The sequence below is a fragment of the Symphodus melops genome (genome assembly GCF_947650265.1).
Source record: "Symphodus melops genome assembly, chromosome: 17".
Classification (NCBI taxonomy): domain Eukaryota; kingdom Metazoa; phylum Chordata; class Actinopteri; order Labriformes; family Labridae; genus Symphodus; species Symphodus melops.
In genome coordinates this window covers 20,312,411-20,324,498 of record NC_136707.1, presented here as the reverse complement: position 1 = coordinate 20,324,498, position 12,088 = coordinate 20,312,411, and the positions used below count along the sequence as shown (strand labels likewise).

Sequence of the window (12,088 nt, the reverse complement as noted above, 5' to 3'; positions counted from 1 at the left end):
CTTTATCTTTACTTATATCTATTTTTTCATATACATATACTAATTGTATTAGTTGGCCTGGTACTCATGCATTTCTTCTTGTCTCTTTCTGTTGCAGTACTTGAATTCCCCACTGGGCATTAATAAAGCTATCCTATTTTTATAAAATTACTGAAAAATGCATTCTATTAAAACTAAACAAACATGTTTCGAATCCAGATTAAACATCTGATTTTTATTTTGTTGTTTACATTTTATTTTATATCATAATTGTCACAGCCAAACTTTGATTAAAATTAAATTCTGGCTCCAATACATATGTGTCAGAGACCAATTTTATGTATTTCACTCCCCATATTTTGACAGATGCTGTTTTTAATTTTTAGATCACAATTTTTAATACATCTTTGTCCCAGTTAAATTCACACTCTAAATTGTTCAATTTTAGGCCAACAAATGATGCTTTTTCAGGTAAATAGACTCCTGGCTTAGTTGAAGAGAAGTTCAAACACTGACTGTTTTTCTCTGGTCTCAGGACTCTCAACAAAAGATCAAGCAAGACTCTCTAAGGTGAGAAATTGGTTTTGCACATATTTCCAGTTACTAATTTCCAACAAATTACTTAATTTGATCTTTTATTTGTGCCTAAGAATTGTTTCATTGTTCATCTTCCCCTTTTCCATCAACGTCTTACCTTTATCTGTATGTTCTGTCCCTGTACATCAGCTAAACTTGAATTATGTGTTTAAAATGTTTTGACCCCTCAACTGAAAGACAACTGACAGCTCAGTCTGTAAGAATAGCTCTACATAATCAGAGAGAACTGGAAAAACCTGCTGCCTGTCATTTGAGGAATGACGCTGATGTGATTGTATTGTCCTGGAGATCACGTGAACACATTTAGTGAAAGATGATTCAGTGTGACTGCTCTCACTTAATGTCTTTTTTCCCAAAGAGCTGTGTACTATCAGGGACGATGAAAACCTTCATTCTCTTTATGTTTATGTGCTTTGTTTTCCCAGTGCAGCCTAAGGACACAGATCACAGTAAGTAAACCAATCACTGCATTTCTGCAAACTTCGACGTCCTCAAATCTGTTAGTATTTGTTGTTTGGCAAGTTTTTGTTCCTGTTGGATTGTGCGGCTTACTGTTGCTGTTTTTTTTTTTTTTTGTTTTTTTGTTTTTAACAGACGCCTATTGTGAAAGTTGTCTATCAGCTGCACAAGGTATGATGGACTGCAGTTTATATTCCTTTATACAATGGTTTGAAATGTTACCGACTTTATGTTTCAGGATGGCCAAATGTCTTGTTCCTCATTTAGCTGTATAACTTAACATGATGTAAATTAATGCCTACTGCTCTTCAGAGATTGAGAGAGCCATAAAGGAAGTCTCGTCCTGTGTTATGAGCAGTCCACAGCATGTGTGGGAGTGAAACGCAAGTCTTTTGAGGTAACACCGTATTGTTACTAATCATATATGGTCACAAAATTTCTTACTGGAGCTAAAATGATTAAACTTTTTTTGCAGGATACCAAAACCAGCTTCTCAGACAGCGACATCGAAGCTCTTCTTCAGGCCAACAAGGACAATGTGCGCGTTTCTCAACCTATACACTCCGGTTCACCGGTGGACTCAAGAGACGAGTTGTGAAAATAACATAATTTCACTGCAACTGAATGCCTGATGGATTGTTGTTCTGACACTGTGTTTTACAGTTACAGCAGGTATATAATAAAGAAATCATTGGAAAACACTCTCCTTGGCTATGAATTATACTTCACATAAGGGAGGGACTTTTGGCATGATTGCCATCCATGATGATTATTTCAAGAACTACACACAGATTCTGATTCTGAGTGTAATATTTATTAATACTGTTACACAAGTGTACCTGTTCAGCCTTAAACTAAATGTGTATGGTATAAATATGGATCCATGCCATCTTAAAGGGATACTTCACCCATTTACATGAAGCTGTGTATCATTAGAAACATGGTAGTAGTGTTGAATGGTCATTAATCCAGCCCTCATTTTGCCCTAAGACAAGAAAAATGTTTTTCTTTGCTTGAAAGTTTTCTTCATGTGACAATATGACACTTTTTGCATCACATGAAGAAAACTTTCAAGCAAAGAAAAACATTTTTCTCGTCTCAGGGCAAAATAAGGGTTGGATTCACGACCATTCAACACTGCTACCATGTTTCTAATGATACACAGCTTCATGTAAATGGATGAAGTATCCCTTTAAAGACATTTTACCCTGCTATGCAATGGTTTTAAACTGGGTCATTGACGATACTCATTTGTGCAGTTAAAAAAATATATGTTATATTGTAATAACTGCAGGATCATGTATTATACACTAGTGGTCAGGACCACCCTGGGGGATCACGAGATTCCTTCGAAAAACATTGAAAAAAAGGAAAATGGTTTAAAATGGCATATTTCACCCATTAATTTGAAATGATTTTCAAAATCTCTACATTTGAGGATATTACTACATCTTATAATCTGCATCAAAAAAAAGCAACCAAACTTATCTACACTCACAAAAAAACTTAAAAGAAGAATGTCTATCATTTGAATCAAGTACAAATGATGTGATACAACACATGCCATCAATGTTAAAGTAATCTTGTTACATTTTTGTCTTCCAGTGTCCTTTACTGAAACCACTGAAACCAATATTTAATAGAACATTGTATAATGATCTTTTTCTCGAGTTGAATGCAGGAAATGTCAACACACACACAGTCTCTCTCTCTCTCTCTCTCTCTCTCTCTCTCTCTCTCTCTCTCTCTCTCTCTCTCTCTCTCTCTCTCTCTCTCTCTCTCTCGCTGTTAAAGTCACATAAGAAATTGAAGCTTTAGTGGATGACGGAAACTTCGGAGCAGGCGAAGTGAACAGGATCCCGTGAAACGAATTGGAACGTGGCCCGTGTGCTGTTGCTAGGAGGCGCTGTGGGAGCCCGGAAGAGTCGAAAATGAGGATGATGATGATGATGATGGGAAACCCGAGATTGAACTGAGGGAAGGAACGTAAGGTTCATGTTGTAGCCTCACTGTGTTGTGTCCCTGCAGCAGTTTGGGTGCTGTTTGTTTGGGAGGGATGAAACGAGATCTCACCTCTTCTCCGTTGTGAAAGGTAGGACACGCCGGTGTACTCTGATATTCTCAACTGTCATTGTGCAAAAGGGGGAATCTGTACATCAAAATACCCTCGTGAAATAGATGAGCTTCTTTAGTATACATGAATAATATAGTATTGCCCCTGTTATAGCAAGGTAACAAGGAAACATCTCCACTGTGTTGTCATGAATCAGTGCGCCTTAACGACTGTAACTAGGTGAAGATCACTAGGTTACTGACGTCACCGTCAAGACCCCAGGTTGAATTAAAACCTGATCAAATCGTGGTTATGTTACTGAATGCAATCCAGGTCTAAAGGAGCTAAACGATTAAAAAGCAGGTTCACTGAAAATGTGGTGATTCTTCCCTCCACAGCTGAGCGCCCTGTGTTACCTGGATATGATGTGCATTTGCTGACAGGTATACCAGGAATAGAAGTGTATTGATTAGACACATGATTCCGTCTGCATTTCCAAGAGACACGGAAATGGAAGTCAGTCAGCAGAAAGGTCTGACAGAAAGGAATGGCAGGAATGTGATGAGTGTGATTAAACCTCTAAAGTCAGACAGACCCTCCTTTGTTTCGGGAGATTTGTCCTCCTCTTCCACTTATCATCCTCCAGTGATCCACACCCATTGCAGTCTGAGCTCTCATGTCCACTGAATTGTGGGCATCAGTTTAACGCACACTCTCTGTTATGATTTGAACAGCTGGATGACGAGGCTACATGGTGTGTGTTACTTACTCTAATCGTGGATGTGTGGGAGCTCAGAGATGGAAAGCTACGAGGAGTTCTGTCTGCGGAGTTTGGCCGTACTGCAGGAGGAGGGGAAATTCAAGAAGACGCCATGTGAGACACCGGGGTCCCTGAAGGCTCGCTCTGTCATCCGCTTCTATGGAAGAGCTGTGCTTTCGCCTCTGGTAAGAAGACAAAATGTTTTCCTGAAGGGTAAACAACGTGTTGAAGATAGGGCAATGCACGTTTCTTAAAATAATCAAATGAGGACAGGCACCACATGGCCTATGGGTGTTTCGAGAGGTTTGCAGACGACTTGATGTCCAGAATAAGTTATTTCCCTGCACATCTGACGCTGTCCTGCTGTTACTGTGTGGTCCAAATAATGTCCAAATAAGAGACACAGCACTGCTTACACTTATGAAGTTACTGCAACGACAAAAAAGATGTTTCATTACATGCATCAGGCATAACTCATACGTAAACCGAGAAACATAATCTCATGGTTGAAATTAAACTGAAGGTCATATTTATAGGAACATATGTAGAGAGTCTGCATAATGTACTAAAAGCATGTAGTCTAAGCAGTCAGCAGTTGGAAGAGGAAAGAGAGAGATAATTGACAGCGAGGCTGTTTGATGTCAGTCAGGAGAATTTATCTCCCTGTGGCTGCTGACCAAACATGTTTTTTCAGGGATGTGGAAACGATGGAGAGGCCAGTGTGAGGCTGAGGATTCCTCCACAGAGAGACGAAGAAGAGGACTGTTTGTGCTTTTTTTGGTTGTAATAACTGAGAAGACACACAAACCTCCTCGTCCTGACTCTTCATTTCTCATGCGTTGTTGCTTGAGTGTGTAGCTTGTGGAACTAAAATGTTTAAGAAAATGGTGTTTTCTTTCTGCAGTTGAGCGCAGAGCAGCGCGATGAGATGTGTAGCATCAGACGGAAGGCGGTGCAGCTGGAGGTGGACAGACAGAACCAGCAGAAGAACCGACTCCTGTCCAGGGTTCAGGACATACTGAACCAAGTTCAGGTCAGTAGCATAGTATGGGTCAGATCTGAGACCTGGACTGGTCTGTATCGGGGTGAAAGATGTTTAGCGAAACTAATTAAAAATGTTGTGTTCCTCCGGTGAGTTAAAAAGGTGAAATTAGGAAACAAAAGCAGCTAATTCCAAAAGAAAGGAAGCATCATGCCACATCCCAGGTTCTCTTCAATTCACACTTTTTCCCTCGTGAGAAATAGGTCTGTGTGTCACTCCCATGATGTCGTTCAAAACCTGAATTACAGTCTGTCACAAACTCTGGTGAGACGTTTGCAGATTGAATACAGGTTGTGTGACTCAAAACTGTCTGTGCTATTTATAACTGAGGATGGCCTTTTTCTGTCAGCTGAACATTCAAAGCAATACAAATGTAATCATTACACATCGATTCTATTTTTATTGTTATGCTGTTTGAGAAACCTGATTGGTTTGGAATGTGTTCTTACTGTATCTTTAATGATTTTTCACCAATCAGAATGTAGATAGCTACGATAAAGGCGCACAAAAATAGACAAACATGATAAAGGGATAACTTATCATGCCATAATAACGTGTCTTTGTGATTTAACAATGTGCAGGAGACAGATAATATAAGCAAACAGTGATACTACTTTATGTAACTGTACAGTAAACTTATATTTGTTTTCAATGAGTTGTGTTGCAGTTTTAAACTACTGATCAAAGTAGCCATGAGTAAGACCTCCAGCTTCCTTTGATCACTGTCGCACATGTACAGAACTAGTGAGATAGAATCATAAATATAGATGTATGTAAGTATATTTTTTGCATTTGGTTCAGATCAGGTTGGGACAGAAGGCTTCATGGATTAAAGCTACAATATACAAGCTCTTTGTTAAATGCCCAGTGCCGGTTCACAGCAAAGGTTTGTTTCACAGGAAGCCCGCCTGAGACCAAGGTACCTTGATATAAAATCTATGTTGGATAATAATGTAAAATGATCAATTTAAACGCCACTATTTCCCAGACGAGCACAAGTTCAGCTTTTGAGTGTCAGTTCAACGGGAGAACCAAAGCTATTCAGAGGGTTCACTCGGTCTCACTTCAGCGCTAAGAGCGTATTTGTGTGGATAATGTTCAGCCTGTTTGTTACTGTCCACATGGACTGTATTAGAGCTGATGTCAGAAGTGTAAAGGCTAGTGGCAGAAAAGCACTGACTTTAAATATTATTATTATAAATTCTGAATTCAGAGAACCAAACTTGGAATATCAGATTTAACTGATTGATGAATGGATTATTTGTTGACTGGTCACCAATCCGTTTTTTCTCTGCACAGACGCATAAAGAACCAAGTGAAGAGGTCGACAAGCTGCCAGTTTCTAAATCTGCCGCAGTCACTGGCTACACCTTGGTCACAGACTCTCCTGGACTACCCAAAGACCCTGGATTTAGATTACACACAAATGCTCAGCCTGACGCTCCTGCCTGCTCTCAGGCACCCGTGCTCAATGGCTACAAGGCAGAGGAGGAGGTGACGGTGGAAAGGGAAGAGAAGAGTGAGGAGGAAGAGGAGGACGAGGACATTAGTTTGGACAGCCTTCTTAAGAAATCAAGGGAGTATGTGAAGAGAGAGCAGAGTCAGCAAGGGTCAAACGTAGTCCACAAAGTCAGCCGGACCCCCCCAACACAGACCGTGGAGAAAAAGAGCTGCGTTCCCGTGGAGGACAAAGGAGTAGAGTTTGGATTTAGTCTGCACCATAGCCCTGTTGGACCACCTAACACCCAAATCCAGCATCAAACTCTGTACAACCCAAATCCCCAACAGTCTGGCTGCCTCTCACCTGGTCTACCTGACAGGTATACTAATCTCCCAAATCCAGAATCCAGCATTAGTCCCCGCCTACAGAGACGAAGACCCCGCCCAGTCTCCACAGGGAACATCCATATTTCTTTTCCCATCGGCCCAGCGGACCTTATCCCCCGCAGCCCCGGACGTTCAGTGGAAGGTGCTGGTTTGGCAGGTTCTGGGGAGGCTCTCCTAGGGGCCACCAATGACCAGGGCTCAGCTGGGAGTGAAGTTGCGGGGGGCATCAGCAGGAGTGGCAGTCGTCGATCCAGTCACTGTGGCAATAGTCCAGTGCAGGAGAGCTTTAGCCCCGTCAGTGCCTCTGGTCTCAGCCCGAAGGGACACCACGACCATCTGGTTGCAGGATTTCGCCGGCGCTGTCACACTTTGGACAGCCAGCTGCAAACCCACCACTCTGGAGTTGAACACATAGACCGTAGCCAGGAAAGAGTTCCTCGCTTCATGGCAGGAGTCACAAGGTTGAGTCCAAGCTGGCGAACATCTGCAGCCCCAGTAAACAAGTCGTATGATGTAGATAATCCCTCACCATCTCTGCAAAGGCCCTGTATTACTCCTGAATGGCCTCAGGTCAAACTTAGGATGGAGTCTGAGGACCCTCATGGGACAAACAGAGGAAAGATCACATCAGGTGTGTTCAGAAATACAGCCGAAGCACAGAGCAGCAAAACAGGTGAGTCTATTGATTAGTTCCTGTCATCTGTTTGGTGACTCCCAGCCTTCAGATTAAATTCTGTATGAGAGAGAAGCGTGAAAGGGGAAAAAAAGGTTCTTTTTTTTTTTTTAATGCACAGAGGAGACCCAGCGACGAGCGCAGGCTCTGGAGGACATGCAGCGGTGCTTGGAGGAGGAGCATGCCTTGCAGATGTCACTGCTCCTGGTTGAGCAGGAGAGAGAGCAACAGCGCCTCCGTCTGGTCAGAACATGGAAACCTACAAAAGATGTTTTGTTATATTAAAGTAAAACCAAAAAAGGGATTTTTAAAAAAAATATATATTTCTAATAGAGATTTATTTACAGTATATATATATATTAGACCACTGTATTTTAACAGCTAGTTGAAATTGAAAAATATTCTACTAAATTAATATTGTGTAGTTGGAATGTAAATTAATTTCTATTTGCGTTACGTGCTGAGGTGTGTGTGTGTGTGTGTGTGTGTTGTACATGTTCAGGAGCTTGAGGAGGCAGAGAGGAGACTGAAGGAGCAGGGCTGTACGCGGCCTTTGAGTGCAGACGCTTGTGGGTGGAGCTGTAGGTCTCTGATCGACAGCTGTCCTGTTGTGAGCCCCTCGAGTCCTGCACACACACCATCTGAGCAATCACCTGGACACAGTATAGGTACCACTTCAGCATGCTCACTTATTACATTGATGAGTTTTAAAAAAGAGCAGCGGTGACGTAAGACTGGATGTTCAGGAGACATCAGTAGCTGTATGAGGAATTAAATCTATGCATTTGTTTTGTTCTCAAGGTTTCCCCAGTCCTGTAAGTTCTGGTGTGTCCTCTCCCTCTGTGCAGCCTCCCATCTATCTGTGGGGGCCCACGTGGGCAGTAAACAAACCTCGAGCGAGGCTAAGTTTGGTGGGTAGAGAGTGTTTGAGAATGCCTGAGCATACAGTAGATGATCTTTATACTTCTACCAAAATAATTTTCCTAACCTGGCATCGTCTTGCGGGCCCGGTGTGCGCTCCAGGTTCTGACGGCAGAGCAGCAGAGGTCGTTCTGTCGGGTCGGAGCCATCATCCGCGGCTTCCTCACACGCAGACTGCTCAAGACAGAGAAGGTCAAACATCTGCGCCAGACCATCGTGGTGAGATGAAACTCTTACATGTGAAAATACACACAGCATGAGTACATAAAATAATGTGAAATGTGTTCATATTTTTTTGAATTGTTCGAAAGACTTCTATGTTTTGAGTTTTTCCTGTAAATATATGTGTGCCCAGGATACACGGGAGTTCATCCTGTCCTTCAAGACTGACGGTCCTCAGAAGAGAGGCACCTGCTCACCACAAGACCGCTCCCTGCAGGAGAGAGTGAGAGCCCAGGTATTAATGTGCACTGACTGTTTGTGTCCAGCAGAGGTCAATCATGCTCTGTGTTTATATGTGCATCCTTTTTCCCTGCCTCAGTTACGCGCAGCCCTTTATGACGTCCATGACATCTTCTTCGAAATTCCTCTGGGGGAACGGTTGGCGTTGCTGCAGCAGGACCGGGAGCTGCGAGCAGAGAGGAAACTACGAGACATGGTACCTTAAAAACACAGGACAGAAATCCCTCCTGTAGACATACTGTAGTTTAGAAGAAGGAACACATGTTCTTATTTTAAAAAGGAAGGCCTAACATTAAAGTTCAGACATCTTGTCACACCTTTTAGAGAGCATGAAAACTAACCAGATGTTGAAATTGTGAGTGATGAATCATGTTCATGTTCGGGAGTTTATATTGGAGTAAACCAACCAAACATTTGTCTTTACAATTTGTGGATTAACTAAGAAAGCCATGGCTTTTTCTTTCAAGTTATATATAAAATTATTGGAGTACCTTCTGGGGACTTTAGGGAAAAATACACAAATATAAGCCATAATTCACACATTTATATTCTGAAAACATCAACATTCAGGGAAGTCATTGTTTTCTTGCAGCTTAGTAACATGCTCTCTCTTGTCTATGTCAACACTTCCATCATGAACTAAACAGTAATGTTCTTTACCAACTGTAGGAGAAAGCTAAATGCCCCAAGGAGAGAGTGGTTTTGTCTGCTGCCACGCAGAGGTCTCTGGACCGGAAAAAGAGGTGGGATTCCAAAGAAGACAACTGCCTCACTGATTTGATATTTTAGGGTTTAAAAAAAGAGATCCAATGAAAAAAAGTAATTTTATTGTTTTTGTTTGGCCTCCCCCATCAGGGTTGGTCAATCCCCAGCTCAGGCTAGGAAGACGCAACATAAACCAAAGAGCCCGACAACCAACAGGTAAAAACAAAGAGTGCTAATTCAACAGCTTTTCCATTTAGTTTTTAGCAAAACGTTTTTTTTCTCCCCCGCCCCCACACACACACACACACATATTGTATGTTATATCTTCCTTTTCTAGAGTCCTGAAGCCAAACCAAGGCCAAAACTCTCCCATCCAAGGCCAGCTGAATCGCCAAGGGTGAGACACCATGATAAACTTTCAGAGCCTTTGTAAAAACGTCTCGCTTTCATCAAACAAATGAACCGCTACATGTTGATTGGCTTTAAGATGTTTTTGCATGACACATACATGTCATTTCAAAAACAGACACGTAATTTAACAATCACGACATTGTTTTGATCAGCCTCCAGTAACTGAAACATCTTCACAATATTCCCATGTTTGTGTCCTCTCAGGAGCTGGTACAAGAGGACCCCAGAGGACAGAGTGAGGCGCTCCGACAGCCTGAAGAAGCAGCACTCTCTTGGATAACCTGTGACTCAACATGTCCTGATGTGTGAACTTGAATTTTTAGACTTTGAATACAAACGTTGCACCACAGAAACTTAAGTCAACGCTGCTAACAAAACAATCGTCTGTATTCTAGCTCCTGGAATTCGAATGATTGTGTTTTCTTCTACACTTCATTGATTTACATCACCGCAATGCCAATGTTTCTGACTGTTGTATCCTGCTGAAATAGCTTCTTTAGCAACTGATTGTTCTTAAACACATGTAGCCTGAGTATTTATGATGAACAGGTGGATGATTGTTATTTGTTTAAAGAAAGAAAAAGAATATCTGTACTAAAGTGCAAGATTTAGAGTAAAAATTGTTTTATCTGTGCCTAAGAACTATTCCTTTGCTCTCTGTAGTATTAAAGCATGCATATTGACTTTAATTGTTTGTAACCTCTCACAGAGCTGTAAGTGCTTTTAAAATGGTCAGTTTGAGTCACATAATGCAGTTGCCATAAAACATCTTAAAAGTGTTCATAGTGTTACATGTTTGTTTTGTGTTGAAGGGCTTTGAGTACCTGTGTGTGCTTTATGTGTTTTATAAATGGTGTCCATATTTTACAGTTCTTCGAGATGTTTTAGCGTGTTTTAAATACGGCTGAAATCGATGCCAACATTGTAGCTTCACATGACGAGAGATGCACAGATGACCCTTTGTGAAGATTCTTTTTTGTAAAGCAAAAATATTAAAGGTCACACATAATGCAAAGTGCACTTTACCATGTTTTTGTAACACTTACACGTCTCCCTAGTCCATCTACAAACTCTCCTACTATAAGTCAAATCATTTGCATTTAAAGCTACAGACAGGATCAAAAATACAGGATCAGAATGGATTTAGAACAACAAACTTCTGAGACTTCTTTAAATTGTTTGAAAAGCAGGATCATGTGTGACCTTTAAGGACATAAATGTCATATTCCTTTATTTCTCACTGCCCAAGTCAAGAATAAACGTCTGATTAACTTTGTGTACATGAACATATTATTCACCCATATGTGAATAAATCTGTGCATCCACTTGGTCACAGCAATATCACACTGACCCTACGTTCTGTGTCAGAATTTAATGTTGTTAATGTTTTTAGCTGACAACACTGAGCCCTCTTAAACACAAAAAAGAACATTTTTTATTTCAATTTCTAGATTATTTCTTATTGTATGTCTGGAATGAATTCTGATTTTACTTGACTTTACTGGACTCTCTCATGGTAAAGACTGTGAATAAATAAAGATGAAATATCTGGTGAATTTCTTTTAGCAATACAAATGTCATTTAAGTCTAATTTGAGATTTTCTCCTCTTCACTTTAAATAAGGGTTCTGTCAATACATTTTAATACCTAATTGTATTTACATTAATTTTTGTCAAAGTTTAAACATTTAAGCTGTTTGTATTTTGGTGTATACATTATAAAGATTCTTTACTGAAACATTTCATACATCTTTATTTTTAAATTAAATCCAGAATAACCGTGATGAACCTGAACTCGATCACTGCTGCTTCTCTCGTTTGAAGCTGAGACTCAGATCAGAATGTTTAAAATTTAAGGATTCATATTGCAGTGTTATAGACAACAGCAGGAGACACTTAAAAACCTGGAAATCAGATCATATGGAGAGGCCACCTGATACTTAACTGAATAACTTACAGGATTTATTGGTAACTCTTTCAGTTCAAGGTTTCTGTCTTGTTTTTTTGTAATACGTTTGTAATTACGTTCTAGCACAATAACGAAGTACATGCTGCTGGTCTCTTTCACTTCCTTAGGTGTTAAAGACAACATCATTAAATGATGATGAATGATCTGTTTCAGGAGCTTTGATGTGACTAATAAAATTAAATACCCCCTCCCTCCTTTTTTTCCCCCAGCTGTCATAAATGCAGCCTGTTC

General features: G+C 40.7%; 1 protein-coding gene across 1 annotated transcript; it reads left to right on the top strand.

Annotated features, from left to right (window-relative positions):
* The first annotated feature begins 2,913 nt into the window (after positions 1-2,913).
* Positions 2,914-10,904, top strand: ccp110 (centriolar coiled-coil protein 110). Its single transcript, XM_079365690.1, has 14 exons — positions 2,914-3,127; positions 3,823-4,033; positions 4,753-4,881; positions 6,190-7,390; positions 7,512-7,633; positions 7,893-8,058; positions 8,192-8,301; positions 8,414-8,530; positions 8,667-8,768; positions 8,853-8,969; positions 9,443-9,516; positions 9,629-9,694; positions 9,816-9,875; positions 10,094-10,904. The coding sequence occupies exons 2-14, from the start codon at positions 3,869-3,871 to the stop codon at positions 10,167-10,169; spliced, it is 2,505 nt and encodes an 834-aa protein (XP_079221816.1). The 5' UTR covers positions 2,914-3,127; positions 3,823-3,868; the 3' UTR covers positions 10,170-10,904.
* Positions 10,905-12,088: the final 1,184 nt, after the last annotated feature.